This window comes from Triplophysa rosa, linkage group LG15 (assembly GCF_024868665.1).
Source record: "Triplophysa rosa linkage group LG15, Trosa_1v2, whole genome shotgun sequence".
In the NCBI taxonomy this organism is placed as follows: Eukaryota; Metazoa; Chordata; class Actinopteri; order Cypriniformes; family Nemacheilidae; genus Triplophysa; species Triplophysa rosa.
Window position 1 is genome coordinate 16,261,215 of NC_079904.1, and position 17,874 is coordinate 16,279,088.

General features: G+C 44.7%; 1 protein-coding gene across 1 annotated transcript in view; it reads left to right on the forward strand.

The window, feature by feature from the left end:
• The window catches only part of LOC130565695 (meprin A subunit beta-like), a 23,656-nt gene continuing 5,782 nt past the window's right edge, over window positions 1–17,874 (forward strand). Inside the window, exons 1-9 of the mRNA XM_057352687.1 lie at window positions 1–200; window positions 445–463; window positions 582–641; window positions 732–775; window positions 922–1,000; window positions 1,111–1,228; window positions 2,060–2,238; window positions 2,362–2,580; window positions 9,437–9,589. Coding sequence (XP_057208670.1) covers window positions 144–200; window positions 445–463; window positions 582–641; window positions 732–775; window positions 922–1,000; window positions 1,111–1,228; window positions 2,060–2,238; window positions 2,362–2,580; window positions 9,437–9,589 — 928 coding nt within the window. The 5' untranslated portion in view covers window positions 1–143. The remainder of the gene's footprint in view (window positions 201–444; window positions 464–581; window positions 642–731; window positions 776–921; window positions 1,001–1,110; window positions 1,229–2,059; window positions 2,239–2,361; window positions 2,581–9,436; window positions 9,590–17,874) is intronic.

Genomic DNA, 17,874 nt, shown 5'->3' on the forward strand with positions numbered 1-17,874 from the left:
GACAACATCCAGATAGCCTAAAGGTCGCATGTAAATGACAAATGTAAACACAGCCCAAGCTAGTCTGTTCTATAAATTGGTCAGTACACAAAGGTCCACAAAGGTCCAGTGAGCTTCGGAGATGAAAGGAGACTAATGGTAACATGGCCTATCTACAGACCGTTCTCATTCTGTGTTTATGTGCTACAAGCCTGAGTTTGGTGAGTTTTGAATGAAGTATTTTCATACTCCACAATACTCCATTTACTGCAAAAAAAGAATTGTGTAATTTCATGGAAATTGGGTATTTCTCATTTATTTAACAGTATTTAGCTATGTTTATGCTTACATATTGACAATGATATTTTTTTATTCATAATGACAATATTGTGGTTGCTTATTCTTTTTTTTGCCGTAATAAAAATATCTTCTACTTTGACACTCATTATTTGCTCTTTTTTCAAGCCAACATCCTCTCTCTCAGGTGAACATTTACATTTATTTACATTTACTTCTTAATACGACATTCTATACCATTTGCACAATAATCAGAAATGGAGGATTTTATTCAATATATTTTCGGGGTTTTTCCATAATTGCAGGCATCACAGAAATCGATGTGGATAATGGAAAAGACAATGAAATCTTTGACATAAATAAAGGTTTGTGCTAAAACCAATGTGTTAAATCTGCAGTATTATTGTTTTAAACTACTGTTGCTACACTTCTGGTACTGGTGTCTTTTTCAACAGAGGCAGGCCTTCATTTGGTGGAGGGAGATATAGTGATTGATGAGGTCAGTACTTTATTTCATTCTGCTTTACATGTTATAATCCAGAACACTTCTATTAACACACATATATTAAAAAAAATATATCAGGACAATGTGAATCCTAAAGATGTTGTTCTGTTGGTTATTCATGTTGGGTTTGTGGTTTGCAGACACAAAGCAAACATGCTATTTTGGGAGAAAAATATCGCTGGCCTGCCACCGTGCCGTACTTCTTGGATAAGACCCTAGGTAGGTGAATCTTGACATCAACAGAATAAATCAGGATACGTTTACATCTATCTGACTTTAGCTTCTTCTTATTTTTTACTCAACTCATGTCTTTCTGTAAATTTAAACAGATGTTAATGCCAAAGGTGTGATCCTGAAAGCATTTGAACAATACAGACTCAAGACGTGTATTGACTTCAAGGAGTGGAGCGGAGAACCAAACTACATTTTTGTATATAAAGGCAGTGGGTGAGAAAACCAACACCCGAAATACATTTCAAACATGAAACTCTCAATTTTACACAACCACCATGTCGTAACTAACCCAATGCTATACATCTGTTCAGCAAACATTATTGTGGAATAACAATAGTGATACTGCAAACATTATAATGCCAACAATGTCACTTTTGCAACTTGTACACTGTAAAAAAATGTTTTTCCAGAATTGTACTGTTTTATTTGATAGTTTTTACATAATTTTGAAATACAGTAAAAAAGTCAATTTAAATAAATAGATTTTTACAAGTCAGGTGTAAAATATCATGAAAAACATGTACTTTTACATTACTAAAAAAATATTTTATGTTTTTTTTATGCTGCCAAATATGGCTACTGTAAGTTTTTTTTCCAGTATTCTTTTGCACTTTTTTGTCACTTAGTGTCTTGTTCATTTTCATAATTTTTGTACATTTAAAGGGAAAGTTAACCAGAAAATTCTTTCATCATTTACTCGTTTACGTTTCTGTCGTCGACAGAAACTTGTTGACTTATTTTGTGTCCATACAATAGAAGTCAATGGGTACCGCCCATTCTTCAAAATATCTTCTTTTGTGTTATGCTAAACAAAAAAGTCATACAGGCTTGAAATGAGGGTAAGTAAAAGATAAAAGATTTTTCATTTCTGCATTGGTGAAATATAACTTTAAACATTCAAGAAAGGTTTTTATTGCACTTATGACATATGACAGTAAAGGACTTTTATTGAACTTCAAATATTAAACTGATCCATTTTGCACTGTGATGAATAACAGTGTTTTTCAGAAATGTGACATCCAGATTGTAATTCTGTTCCATCAGATGTCACTCTTCGGTGGGGAACCAGCACGTTGGAAAGCAGGAACTATCAATTGGTGCAAACTGTGATCGTTTGGGATCCGTGGAGCATGAGTTTCTTCATGCTTTGGGTTTCTGGCATGAGCATTCCAGATACGACAGAGATGATTATGTTGTCATAATGTGGGATCAGATTGAAGAAGGTAATAATTCTGTGTTTTAACTTCAGAATTTTATTTACACAATTCTATAACTTTATCTCTTTCTATAATAATGTTTCCCAATATATCTTTCAATAATGTTTGTACTGTCTGTTTGTTACATAGGTCAGGCACGCAACTTCGAGAAACGCAGTGACAAGGTGTCAACCTCTCTTGGTGTGCCGTATGACTACAATTCTGTTTTGCACTACAGTAAGACATACTTCAACAAAGACAAAGAGCCAACTATCGTCACCAAGATACCAAAATTCATGGATGTGATCGGCCAGCTGATGGAGTTTAGTGACAGTGACCTGCTCAAGCTCAACAGGCTATATAACTGCAGTACGTTTATGATTCCAACTCATATTGTACTTTGTTTTGGTTTTGAGTTCTGCAGACGATTAGCTAATTTATAAGATAAATTAGGCAAGGCAAGTTAATTTATATGCAAATGATTTAAGATCACAAATACAATTTTAGATTTTAAGAAACAATAAAACAGCAATAAAATTTATTAAAAATGTGAGTGTGTATATAAAAACAATAAGAACAAAAGAAAAAGAAATTCGAAATAGAAGTGCAGCTGATGTAAACCAGCACAGTGCTCAGGTTGTAAATGCACAGCTAAACAAGTGTGTTTTTAATCTGGATTTAAAAGTAGCTACTGTTAGTGAACATCTGATGTCTTCTGGAAGCAGATTCCAGCTACGGGTGGCGTAATGGCTAAAAGCTGACTAGCCTTGTTTTGAGTGAACCCTTGTTATCTCTAACTGACTTGATCCTAATGATCTGAGAAGTCTGTTTGGTTTATATTCAATAAGCATATCTGAAATGTATTTAGGTACTAGACCATTGAGTGATTTATAGACAATTAATAATACTTTGAAGTTGATTCTAAAAGTAACTGGTAACCAGGGTAAGGACCTGAGGATTGGAGTGATATGCTCAGATCTTTGGTTCTGGTCAGAATCCTGGCAGCAGCGTCTGATGGTCTTTTTGGGAAGCCCTGTAAGGAGTCCATTACAGTAATCCACCCTGCTGGTAATGAAAGCATGAACTAGTTTCTCTAAATCTTGGTTTGAGAGAAAACATCTGATTCTGGCTATGTTTCTGAGATGGTAGTACGCTGATTTGCTTATTGCTTTGACATGACTGTTGAAACTAAGGTCAGACTCTAAACTGACACAAAGATTTTTTACCTTACTTTGTGTCTTTAGACCTCTTAAATCAAGGTATGTGTTTACCTTGTTAGTTTCATCCTTGTTACCAAATACAATGACTTCAGTTTTGTCTTTATTTAACTGAAGGAAGTTTTGACACATCCAGCTGTTAATTTCATCAATGCACTGGCAAAAAGAGTCAATAGGCCTGTAGTCATTGGGTGAGAGGGCTAGGTAGATCTGAGTGTCATCTGCATAGCTGTGGTAGGCAATTTGGTGCTTTTTCATTATTTGGCCAAGCAAGAATTGAGCCCTGTGGAACACCACAAGTCATGGGTGTCCAGTCAGATTTATGGTTGCCTATGTTCACATAGTAATTTCTCCCTTTAAGGTATGACCCGAACCATTTAGGTACCAACCCAGAAAGCCCTTCCCAGTTTTCCAGCCCATGTAGGAGTATGGTGTGATCTACCGTGTCAAAGGCAGCACTGAGATCTAGTAATACCAGAACGTACTCAGTTACTAATGTAACCTCGGTTCCCTGAGATACGAGAACGAATACTGCGTAGCAGGACACTATGGGGAAAACTCCTTTTTCTCCGATGACTGAAGCTTTACAATAACGCAGTGAATACTGCACAGCCATTGGTGCATGCAAAGTAAAACTTTGAGCCAATGGTAGCGAAGCTGCACGAACCTATGGCGATGGCGCCTGCCAAAATGGGCGGGGCTTATGGCTATATAAGCAGACACATCTCCGTAGGGTCCACAGGTTACTTCGACTGAAGCGACGACCATGCAGCTTGTAATCACGGCCAGGAACACAGTACTCGTTCCCGTATCTCAGGGAGCCGGGGTTACGTTAGTAACTGAGTACGTTCCCTATCGATACTTCACTCGTACTGCGTAGCAGGACGCTATGGGGAACCAGTATAATCCCACCATGCTACAAGTGGAACGAAAAACACCATATAATCCTGAAGCCGTGGCTCGAGGATGGGTATGAGGCAGGGAATCCTGCGGAAGGCGGAAAAGCCAAGCTAATAGGTGGCCTAATCCGGTTAATCGTCCCGGTAGTGTGCTAGGTGCTGGTGTGGTTGAGGGCAACCACGGCCCAGCAGTAGTCTTTAAGCAGAAAGGACCCGGCCCTCTAAGGCCGGAACGTCCAGACTGTAGATTCTGGTAAATGTGGAAGGCGAAGCCCAGCAGGCCACCGCACAAATATCCACTATGGAGACTCCGCTAGACCATGCCCAGGAAGAGGCGACACCTCTAGTACAATGGGCCCTAACTCCCGTGGGGCATTGAAGGCCCGAGGAAGAATATGCCAGCGCGATAGCCTCAACTATCCATTTAGATAGTCTATGCTTCGTGACCGGAGACCCTCTGGTGCGGTCACTGGAGCAGACAAAGAGCTGTTCTGACCGCCTGAAGGGGGCGGAACGCTCAATGTAAATCTTAAGCGCTCTGACTGGACAGAGCAGATTCAGCTCCGGGTCCTGCTGAAAGCAGAAAGTTTCACTACCTGTGCTCTAAACGGAGTAGAGAGCACCTTAGGTACGTAACCATGTCTAGGTTTCAGGACTACCTTAGAGTCGTCAGGCCCAAACTCAAGAACGAAGGGGTTCACAGAGAGTGCCTGCAGATCGCCCACATGTTTTATTGATGCCAATGCTAGCAGCAGAGCGGTTTTAAGTGTTAATGGACGGAGGTCCGCAGACTGCAGCGGCTCGAAGAAAGGACCCTTCAGAGCTCTCAACACCGTGGGCAGATCCCATATGGGAACGGTGAGGGGGCGAGTAGGGCGTAGCCGCCTGGAACCCTTCAAGAAGCGAATGACCAAGTCGTTCTTTCCCACTCCTTGGCCCGCTATGGGGGCATGAGAAGCTGCAATTGCTGCCACATAGACCTTGAGCGTGGAAGGGGAGCGGCCCTTATCCAACAGCTCTTGCAGGAAGGACAGAATTAGTGATATGTCACAGGATTCTGGGTCTGCGCCACGGGTTGTACACCAGGCGGAGAAGACAGACCACTTGAGGGTATAGATTAGTCTTGAAGACGGAGCTCTAGCCTGTGATGTCGTGTTCATGACACTCTCGGGGAGGACCGTAGGCTCCCGTCGAGAGGCCAAAGGTGCAGAGCCCACAGCTCTGGCTGGGGGTGCCAAATCGTGTTGCCTGCCTGAGAGAGGAGGTCCCGTCTCAGGGGAATAGGCCACGGGGCTGCTACGAGCAGCTGGGACAGTTCCACAACCCAAGGCTGGTTCTTCCAGAGTGGGGCTACAAACAGCACATTGTGCACCTGTTCTCTGATCCTCCTGATCGTCTGTGGTATGAGAGCGATCGGGGGGAAGGCATAGAGGAGCCGGTTGGGCCAGTTGTCCTTCGAAAAATAAGATGGGCAATGAGTATTGTCTTCTGAGGCAAAAAGGTCGATTTCTGCATTGAAGACTTCCCAAATTTTCTGAACCGACCTGGGGTGGAGCGTCCATTCCTCTGAAGGGACGTTGCTCTGAGATAGCATATCTGCTCCCTTGTTCAGTCTGCTCGGCACATGAGTTGCCCTTAGTGAGCGCAGATTGCACTGAGCCCATTCCAAGAGGCGAAGTACCAGGGAAAAAGGCGTCTTGAGGAGAGGCCTCCCTGGTGATTTATGTAGGACACCACTGTCATGCTGTCCGATCGGACTAAGACGTGGCGGTCCCGTAAGACCGGCAGGAAGTGGCGAAGAGCCAGCCATTCTGCCTGCATTTCTCGGCAGATGATGTGCAGGCCATTTTCCTGAATCGACCAGTGGCAGAGGGCCGGTGTGCCATCGCACAGAGCCCCCCAACCCTTGTTGGAGGCATCTGTTGTGACCACCTTTCGTCTGCATGTGGTGCCCAGGGGAACACCCTGCTCCAACCAAAGAGGATCCCTCCATGGGGCTAGAGCTGTTACACAGACCTGATCCACCCAGACGCGTAGGCGAGACACCAAGCGTGTGGCGGAACTCTCGGTTTCAGCCAGTACTGCAGCGGACGCATCCGAAGAACGCCCAACTGCATGGCTAGGGCATGGTCTGGCGCGATTCTGGCTGTCAGACGGGTTGAATCAAAAACCGCCCCAAGGAACGAAATCAGTTGGCTGGGGGACAGAGCGCTTTTGGCAAGGTTGATCCTGAGCCCCAGGCATTCCAGGTGGCTGAGGAGGAGGGACCTGTGGGACCTTAGCTCTTCCTCTGACTGTGCTAGAACAAGCCAGTCGTCGAGGTAGTTCAGAATGCGGATTCCCGTCTGCCTGAGGGGGGATAGAGCCGCGTCCATGCACTTCGTGAAAGTGCGAGAAGCTAGAGACGGTCCGAATGGAAGGACCACGTATTGATATGCAACCCCTTCGTAGGCGAATCTCAAGAATCGTCTGTGATGGGGGACTATCTGGATGTGGAAGTACGCGTCTTTCAGATCCAGGGAGAAGAACCAGTCCCCTGGGCATATTTGCGAGAGGATCTGTTTCAGTGTAATCATTCTGAAATGCAGTTTCATAAGGGCGCGGTTCAGATGTCTGAGATCGAGGATGGGGCGGAGACCGCCATCCTTTTTGGGTATGAGGAAGTAGTGGCTGTAGAAGCCCGACTCGGGCTGCGAGCGAACTGGAGTGAATATCCTCGAGATATTATCCCCTTTACCCAATCCAATACCCCGGGGATGGCCCACCAGGCCTCGGCCCGTATGGCAAGGGGTTGAATGCATTGGGGAGGTATGCCGCCTTTCGGGGGCTTGACTCCCGTGGAGAGTGGAAGAGGAAGGTTGCTCTTTTTCTGACAATGTTTGTGTTTTATATAAGTGCCCGCTATAACAGCGGTGGGTTGTGCGGGCATTAGAACAGACCCGGTATTCACATTGTGGAACAAAAACACATTTTCGCCAGTACCCGGAACAGAACGGGGTGTTTGGGCGCACAAAAGAGCCTTCTTTGAAGGAGGTCCAGCCGCAACGAGACACGGTCCCTTCCTCTTCCTTTCCTCGGTCTCAGGATGGTGCGTGAGGCACCAGGTCCAGCGTGATCTTTGGCCGGGGTCCCTGACGCTGAGGGTGGGGGAAATGTCTCCCAGAGCAAGATTGTTCACGCGTCTCAGATCCTGTTGCCTTCTGGCAACGGGGGGCGTGGCCTTCACCAGCTGCTGAAATGGCGCTGGCTTGGGGCAAGCTGACACAGGTCTGGATCCGGGTCTCTTGGGCAGGAAGTGCTTCATGGCCTGCGAAGATTTCTGCGCTACTATGAAGCGTTCCGCAAAACCCTCCACCGCTGGTCCGAAGAGGCCGGCAGTGGAAATTGGAGCGTCGAGGAAGGGGACCTTGTCCGCTTCCTTGATCTCTGTGAGCGTCAGCCACAGATGGCGCTCGAGTACCACGAGACTGGCCATCGATCTGCCTATCGCCTGGGCCGTGGCCTTGGTGGCGCGTAGGGTGAGATCTGTGGTGCGTAGGGCGAGATCCATCGCACTCCGCAGTTCTTTGAAGGGCGCGATATCGGTACCTGACTTGTCCAAGCCCTGGAGGAGTTTGGCCTGGTACACTTGAAGCACTGCCATGGAATGCAATGCTGAAGCCGCTTGGCCGGCGGACGAGAATGCTGCGTCCAGCGAGGGCCGAGGTGGTTTTGCACAGCTTGGAGGGATGAGCCGCTTTCGCTGTCCAACCAATGGCCGAGGGCGGACACAGATGTGCGGCCACCGACTCATCCTGGGGAGGCAGCTTCTCATATCCTTTTTCCTCTGCGCCGTCAACTGAGGTGAGAGCGGAGGAAGAAGAGGGTCGTAGACGGGCCGAGTAGGGGGTGCGCCATGACCTGGTGAGTTCATCGTGAACCTCCGGGAAGAACGGTGAAGTCCGCTGACAAGGGGCTTGGCGGTGCCCCGGCAGGAACCATTTGTCCAGGCGGCTGCGAGCGGGTTCCTCCGGAGAGGACCACTCTAAGCCCAGCTCCTCCACAGCCTTAGTGAGGACCCGAAAAAGCTTGGAATCCAAACCCGGCGCGGGTTCGCTGTGCTCTATAGATGGCAGAGGAGCGGGTTCGAAAACCGAGCCCGACAGCTCCACCCCGTCTGAAGCCGCTAACGACATGCTGTCGTCTTCCTCGAATTCACTTCTGCCAAACGAGACCATGTCACCGGCGGATGCCGGCGGACGCTGGTCGGCCTGGGAAAAACGAACTGGCGAAATTTCTCTCTGTGGAGAAGGCGGGGCACACCGAGGGGACGTGAGCTCGCACTTCCCCGAGCGCTTAGTTCCTCTACCCCACTATTTTGTCTCCGTAGAGTGAACTGGGAGGGATCGAGAAGCGGATTCGCTCTCGGAAAAGAAAGCTATCCGCGACTCATGCTCTCTCAATGAGGGCATTCCGTCTCTCTGAGTGCGTCTTGAGCGTGGCAAACTCCCAAGCATGAGACACACTCGCCGTGACCGTCAGCGGCGTGCAGGGGTACCCCACACTAATGACAGGGGTGGTGCGGCATTTGCAACAACGCCGCAGGAAATTTGCTCAGGAAATTTGCTCAGGAATTTGTCTTTTAGAGCTTTGCAGAATGGAGGCAGGGAAAAGGAACCAGCGCTGCTGAAGGCCAGCGAAATCGCTGAGCAGAGAGGTCCAGTCCGCTGCAGTGCTTTTCCAACGGCGGAGCTATCAGTCCGAGTAGCAAGGTAGAAGTCGTCGCCGAAGGAGAAGAGATCTGAGGACCCTACGGAGATGTGTCTGCTTATATAGCCATAAGCCCCATCCATTTTGGCGGGCGCCATCGCTATAGGTCCGTGCAGCTTCGCTGCCATTGGCTCGAAGTTTTACTTTGCACGAACCAATGGCCGTGCGGTATTCACTGCGTTATTGTAAAGCTTCAGTCATAGGAGAAAAATGAGTTTTCCCCATAGCGTCCTGCGAGTGAAGAATCGATAGGGAACTGATATTTTGCCTGAATCAGAATTCAATCGAATATCATTCGATAACATTATGGTCAACATCTCCACCCCCCTCAATACACTATTCCTTCAATAACTCTTTCAGGTGCTGGCTTAACTTTCTTGGACTCATGCCAGTTTGAACAGCCGAACATCTGTGGTATGATCCAGGATGAGGGTGGGAATGCCAAGTGGACTCGAGTACAAACAGCAGAGGGGGGTCCAAAAACAGACTTTACCGTTCTGGGTCAATGTCAAGGTATGGAAATTTTTGCCTTTAATAAACAATTCCAAGCGTCTGTTGAATTTTAACAAAACATACCTTAGGAAGGACATAAAGTCACTCAACAGCAATGTGAAAGCCTGAGAGAATGCACAGATGCATGAAAGTTGGAAAAAAAGGCATATTGCATCAAATTTTCATTTTTGAACTGATCCTAAAACATTAGTTTTGTGTTGTTTAAGCATGAATATCACTGATGTTATTCTGAAACCTCATATCTCCATATTTTGTGATTTTTATTTTTTGCCATAATTTATTATTATTAGTCACCCTTTATGTTTGTTACTGGGTTTTGCAAATATCTAACGAATATAAAGTATTAAAAAGTGTTTTCAACGTTGACAACACAGTATGTAATCATTTAAAAAGTACAGTGTTTCTTCGATTTTATGAAAAACAGCGAATTTGGACATATGAGGTTGCAGAAGGACAGCGATGACATAAACTTGTTTTCTATGCAGTATTCAACAACTGCAAGTATTGCATCTTTTATGTAATTTTGACCAGTTTGTCCCATTTCTATTTTCTGCAAATAAATGCAAATATTTGCTTTGAAATTCGGGAGAAATGTTGTCACTGATTCACAGAATGAAACAAAAATGACCATTTTACCTAAACACTTATGTATAAAAACTTAAAGGTGCCATAGAATGGGAACTGTATTTACCTAGGCATAGATTAATAATGTACATGGAAATGACATATGGTGACTGTTAGGATGTACCAGTGGCCAGAGGTATAAATAAGACGGCAGGGGACAAAAATGCACAGTTCAGAGTGGTTTTAATCCCAAAAATGCCAAAAAAAATGTAGTTCACCAAGGTGTACACAGTAGCACCCGAAAAGGAAATAAATCAAAATGATTTTACAATATACAAACAAATGTAAATTTGGCTATGCCTATGTACGGGCCCAAAAATACAAGCACCATTCAACCTCTCCACACTCCCTTTCTCTCTCCCCTAAAAAAAGGCTGCCTTTTAAAGCTTTGGCTCCTCCTATATTTGGAACATACCATTTTAGGCTGGTAAACCTATAAATTACAAACAGGTAACAAGACAAAACAATCATATTTTCATTATAGTTCGGCTCTACATCATACATAATTTACATATATTACAGCTTGAAGTGCTCACAACAATAAAACAGGACATATAAGAAAACACTTACATTCACAGTTCTCTCCCTCCCCTATGAGGTCAGAACCAGATGGAGAAATCTGCCATGAGCACATGTTAACTTAAAAATGGTTACTTTGCATGTGGACAGGTTTGGCAAGTGAGAGGAGCACCAGAAGGTATGTCTAGCTGTTTGAAAATACATTGAAGTTAACTTGATAACTAAATGAAATGAAATAAACAGGTATTGTGTAAAGTATTTTTGGTATTCTTTTCTGTGTAATGATATTGGAACAGCATGCATCAATGAACATTAAACAATTAAACAAATAACATTTAACAGACCAAAAACCAAAACTAACAACTGGGGATGATAAATGGGATATCACAACACCAAAATTAGGGCTACAAACATACAAACTATATGCCGGCAAAATACTGTATGTCATCCTTATGTAGTTGTATGTGTGTTTAATGGTGGAAAAGGTTTGTTGTGTGCACATACCCATGCTCAGTCCCTTCTAAATAAAAGTCCTAGGTCACAGTCAGACTGTGACATTTCCCCCTCCTTCTCCAGACACCTCTTGAGGTGTCCTTGAGAGGAAGTCCGCTGTGCAATTTTGAGTTCCAGTTCTATAAAGCACTTCGAAATCTAAAGGCTGAATGGCCAGAAACCACCTAGTGATTCGAGCATTGGTGTCTCTCATCTGGCCTAACCAGGTCAGAGCACAATGATCAGTTTCTAGCCGGAACTTACGTCCAAGTAAGTAATAGCGCAGAGAGTCCAACGCCCATTTAACTGCAAGGCATTCCTTCTCCACTGTTGAGTACTTTGTCTCCCGGGGAAGAAGTTTCCTGCTTATATAGGCAATTGTTTTTAGATGTCCTTGTTCACCCTGCAACATCACAGCTCTCAGGCCATGCTCTGAAGCATCAGTCTGCACAGTGAACAGTTTCTCAAAGTCAGGACTCTGAAGCACTGGTTCCTTACATAATGAGTCCTTCAAATCCTGAAAGGCCTTTTCACAGTCCATAGTCCAATTCACCATGATTGGGTGGCACTTTTTGGTGAGATTAGTCAGTGCAACTGCCCGGGCTGAGAAGTTTGGTACAAACCGTCAGTACCAGCCAACCAGTCCCAAGAAGGACCGTACCTGATTTTTGGTCACAGGCCTCTCAGCATTCTTAATGGCTTCGATTTTTCCAACTTGTGGTTGGACCACACCATGTCCCAGTACATACCCCAAGTATTGGGTCTCAGTCTTGCCCAGGGCACACTTGTCTGGGCGAATGGTCAATCCAGCACTCTTTATACTCTTTAGCACCTCTTGGAGATGCCCTAGGTGTTCCTCCCAGCTCTGGCTAAAAATAATAATATCATCTAAGTAGGCTGCAGAAAACCTTTCTGTCCCCTGGAGAATCTGGTTCATCATTCTCTGAAATGTTGCTGGAGCCCCATGAAGCCCAAATGGAAGAACCCGGAACTGAAAGTGTCCAAATGGGGTCTTAAATGCTGTAACCTCCTTGCATTCTGGCTTCAACGGAACTTGCCAATACCCCTTGCAGAGATCGAGAGTGCTGAGGTATTTTGCTCTTCCAAGTCTTTCAACCAGTTCATCCACTCTTGGCATGGGGTAAGGGTCAAACTTACTGACACTATTCAGTTTAAGGAAGTCCAGGCAGAACCGGAGCGTGCCATCCTTCTTGGGTACCAGCACGATAGGGCTGCTCTACTCGCTGGTGGATTTCCTCCAGACTCTGCATGGTCTCCAGCTCCTCTTTCATCACCCGCAGCAGTCTTTCAGGCACATGATAGACAGGCTGTCGGATGGGTTTAGGGTCATTCAGGATGATAGAGTGACAGATGAGGTCTGTCCTACCAGGTGAGTCCATGAAAAGTTGGTCAGGTAAGAATCCCATCAGCTGTTGTTTCTGGTTCTCAGTCAGGTGATCAAGATTCAACTCGCTCTTACATGGATGTCCAGTGATGTATTGCTCCTCAACCTCCTCTTCCTCTTCTACTGCTCTCACAAACATAGCGTTGTCAGTCACTAGGACTGGTGTGCCTTCAGCCATATCTGACGATGGTATACGGAAATGCCATTTCTTTAGCATGTTGATATGGAAGACCTGCAGAGGTTGGATTCTTGGAGGAATCTCAGTTTCTTAGGTCACTGGACCCACTTTCCGCTTCACTTCATAGGGGCCTTGCCATTTCGCCAACAACTTATTTTCCGATGTTGGCAATAGCAAGAGAGGACCTTTTCACCAGACTGGAAACAACGTGTTCGGGCTGCCTTATCATACCACTCTTTCTGCTGGGCTTGGCACTGGAGCAAATTCTTTTTAGCTTGAGATGTTGTCTTTTGGAGCTGCTCCCTCATCTTGAGGACATAAGTGAGGATGTTCTGCTTACTGTCCTCCCAGCTCTCTTTCAGTACATCCAAGGGTCCTCTAACATGATGGCCATAAATGAGCTCAAAACGGGAGAATCCTGTTGAGACCTGGGGTACTTCCCGATAGGCAAAAAGAAGGAAAGGTAGCCACTTGTCCCAGTCTTTGCCTGTTTCAGAGACAAACTTTCTGAGCATGGATTTTAGGGTCTGGTTAAAACATTCTACCAGGCCATCAGTCTGAGGATGATACGGGGTGGTTCACAATCTCTTAATCCCTAGTAGTGGTTATATCTGGTGTAGGGTATGGCTCATGAAGTTAGGACCTTGGTCTGTGAGAAGCTCTTGTGGTATGCCTACTTGTGAAAAAAATCTCAAAAGTGCTGTGGATATCTGTTTGGCAGTGACCTCTCTAAGTGGATAAGCCTCAGGGTACCTTGTGGCATAGTCACAAATTACTAAAATGAATCGGTTCCCTGCCTGACTTCTCTCCAGTGGGCCAACAATATCCACTCCAATCCTTTCAAATGGAGAGTCAACCACAGGCAATGGTATGAGCGGGGCATAAGCAGGGGTACGACCCACCGCAAACTGACACTCAGGGCATGTCTTACAGTACTCCTTAACTTCACTGTACATTCTGGGGCCAGTAAAACCTCTTGGCAATCCGCATCAAGGTTTTCATAAATCCCAAGTGACCTGCCCAAGGGATGGAGTGTCCTAGATCTAATATCTCCCTTCTCTGTGTCTTTGGCACAACCAACTGCATGCCGTCCTCCTTACTTCCTCTGTACAAGAGTCCATTACTTAATACAAAACTCTCACCCAACAAAACTTTTACCCCTTGCTTCTCCGTTACCTGCCTAAAACAGACAGCTAAGGTGGGATCTTCATTCTGGAGCTTAGCAAGATTATTTGGAATGACAATGTCTGTATCACTCAATTAAGGTTCCTCTGCCTCTACCTCAGCTTGCTCTGTGTTCTCCATCAAACTTCCAACATGCTCTCTACGTAGCTGTAGCCTATCCTCCTCTGTAGGTTTTGGTTCTGCAACAGTAACCTCAGCATAAAAAGGCATTGATTGCAGTGCCTCATCAATACCTTGGGTTGGTGTGTTTTGTACTTGCTGCTTAGCCTGAGCTCTTGTCACTACTCCACACCATGCAGTCTCCTGCACCAAATCAACCAACACTGGCAAATCTGTGCCTAGCAGAATGGGGTATGGCAGACACTGAGCTACTCCAACCTTCATGAGATATGGCTGATTATACACCTCAATGTAGACCTCAGCTGTTGGCAAATTAGTACTATCCCCATGAACACAACAAACAGTCACAGTTTGCTCCTCCCTCCAGCTATCTCTGGGTACATATTTGGCCTCTACCAATGTGTGGGCACAACCCGTGTCAACCAAAGCTGGAAGTGGTTTACCATTCAACAAGACAGTGACCACTGGCTCTAAGTCCTGTTTAAGGGTTGCATATTATACTAGCCGTGGAACATAACAGAGACTTGCTGTCTTAGGTTTTTTTAAGGGGCAATGCGGTCTAATATGCCCTGCCTCACCACAATTATAACACACAACTTCATTTTTGGCTGTAGTTTGAGGTAGGGGAACAGGTGTTGTGGGTTTAATGTATGTGGATTTCAGAATCTTAAATTGGCTTTGAGAGTTTGAAACCCCCCCCCAACCCCTCAGACTTACACTTGGTGTCCACCAGAATGTCAGAATATTGGAAGTTTCCTGGACCCCTCCTTGCTGCTATATAGGCCTCCACCAGATTAGCAGCCTGCGCAGCAGTGGTTGGATTCCGTTCCTTGACCCAAATTCTCACCTCTGGATGCAAGACCTGTAGGTACTGTTCAAGCACAATAGCCTCCATGATGTTATCTTTGCTGCTTTTGGTGAACTGGACCCACTTGCAGAAAATATCCTTAAGATGAGTGTAGAGTTCTTGTGGTGACTCATGCATAGGAATATTTAAAGAACGGAACCTCAGACGATAAGTCTCTGTGCTGATCTCATACTTTTTCAGTATGGCTTGCTTCAGCTGGTCATAATCCTGTGTCTGGGAAGGGCTCATTGCCACAAAAGCACTCCTGGCCTTGCCTGTAAGCAGGGGTATAAGGCGTATAGCCCAGTCTGGTAAACTTCAGCCAGTCTCTCAAAAGTGGTCAAAAAGTGTTCTATGTCATCTGTGTCCTCAAGCCTGGCCAATCTTGGCTCCTGGCCTTTCACCCTGGCTGCCGTTCCATCACTGTCTGTATCTGAAACTCTGGTAAGCTCCATATCCAGCTGTATTTGGTTGACTTGATGGCTGAGGACTTTGTGGTGTTGCTCTCGTCTAATGGTTTCTCGCTCTTGCCGTTCGTCCCGCTCTCGCTGATACCGCATGAAGGACTCAAACATTTGTGCAAGAGCCGTAATTGCAGCGTCCTCTCCAGCTGACGAAACCTCAGCAGGTTGCTCACTTGCCTCCGGGGCACCTACCGTGGTACCCTGGTCCACATCCTGAACTGCGCCTTCCTCAGGCTGACTCCTTAGTTTAGGAGGCATGTCAGAAAAAAAGAGAAAAAAATCCCCGCTTGTCTCTCGACAGTTACTGAATCTTCTGTATAACTTCTGACACCACTTGTTAGGATGTACAAGCGGCCAGAGGTATAAATAAAATAGCAGGGGACAAAAATGCACAGTTCAGAGTGGTTTTAATCCCAAAAATGCCAAAAAAAAAATGTAGTTCTCCAAGGTGTACACAGTAGCACCCAAAAAGGAAATAAATCAAAATGATTTTACAATATACAAACAAATGTAAGTTTGGCTATGCCAATGTACGGGCCCAAAAATACAAGCACCATTCAACCTCTCCACACTCCCTTTCTCTCTCCCCTAAAAAATGGCTGCCTTTTAAAGCTTTGGCTCCTCCTATATTTGGAACATACCATTTTAGGGTGGGAAACCTATAAGTTACAAACAGGTAACAAGACAAAACAATCATACTTTCATTATAGTTCGGCTCTAAATCATACATAATTTACATCTATTAAAGCTTGAAGTGCTCACAACAATAAAACAGGACATATAAGAAAACACTTACATCCACAGTTCTCTCCCTCCCCTATGAGGTTAGAACCAGATGGAGAAACCTGCCATGAGCATGTTAACTTAAAAATGGTTACTTTCCATGTCGACAGGTTTGGCAAGTGAGAGGAGCACCAGAAGGTATGTCTAGCTGTTTGAAAATACATTGAAGTTAACTTGATAACTAAATGAAATGAAATAAACAGTTATTGTGTAAAGTATTTTTGGTATTCTTTTCTGTGTAATGATATTGGAACAGCATGCATCACTGAACATTAAACAATTAAACAAATAACATTTAACAGACCAAAAACCAAAACTAACAACTGGGGGTGATAAATGGGATATCACAACACCAAAATTAGGGCTACAAACATACAAACTATATGCCGGCAAAATATATCATCCTTATGTAGTTGTATGTACAGTGGCTTGCAAAAGTATTCATCCCCCTTCATTTTATTCACATTTTGTTATGCTGCTGCCTTATCTTAAACTACTTTAAATGATTATTTTTTTACATTAATTTACACTCCATGCACAATAATGACAAAACAAAAAACTGATTTTTGACAGCTTTGCAAATTTATTAAAAATAAAAAACAAAAATAAGTACATTGCATAAGTATTCATACCCTCAACTCAGAAAATGGTTATAGCGCCTTTACAGACTCAAATCTTTTTGGGTATGATGTGAAAAGCTTTACACATCTGCATTTGGCAATTTTCTGTCATTCTTCTCCTCAGATCCTTTCAAACTCTGTCAGGTTGGATGGAGATCATCAGTAGACAGACATTTTCAGGTTTCTACAGAGATGTTCAGTTGGGTTCAAGCACTAGCTGGGCCACTCAAGGACATAGACAGAGTTGTCCATAAGCCACTCTTGCATTGTTTCAGTTGTGTGCTTAGGATCATTGTCATGTTGGAGAATGAACCTTCTGCCCTGTCCGAGGTTCTGAATGTTCTGGGCTAGGTTTTCATGATCATTATCTCCGTATTTTGTGTACAGTCCCTGAAGCTGAAAACCACCCCCACATCATGATGCTGTTTCCACTACACTTTACTGTTAAGACGGTATTGTACAGGTGTTGAGCAGTGCTTGTTTTTCTCCAGACATGATGCATGAATCTGAGATTCATCAGACCAGAATATCTTGTTTCTGACAGTTTGAAAGATTCGTTGAAGTACGTTTTTGCATATTTCAAGTTTCCATGTGTCTTCACTGAGCAAAGGCTTGAGTCTGGCCACTAAGCCATAAAGCCCAGATTGGTGGAGTGTTGCAGTGATGTTTGTCCTTCTGTAAGTTTCTCCCATCTCCATATATGATCATGGAGCTCAACCAGAGTAATCATCAGCTTCTTGGTCACCGCTCTAACCAAGACCCTTCTCCATCGATGGCTCAGTTTGGACAGGAGGTCAGCTCAAGTAAGAGATCTGGTGGTTCCAAACCTCTTTCATTGAGGATAAATGGAGGCTACATGCTTCTGTGAACCTTCAATACAGCAGATTTTTTTCAGAAGTCTTCCCCAGATCTGTGCCTTGATACAATCCTGTCTCAAAGCTCTACTGGCAGTTCTTTTGACCTCATGTCTTGGTTTTTACTTTGATATGCATTTTCAGCTGTTGCACCCTTTATAGAGAGAGATATGTGCCGCTCCAAATCATACTTA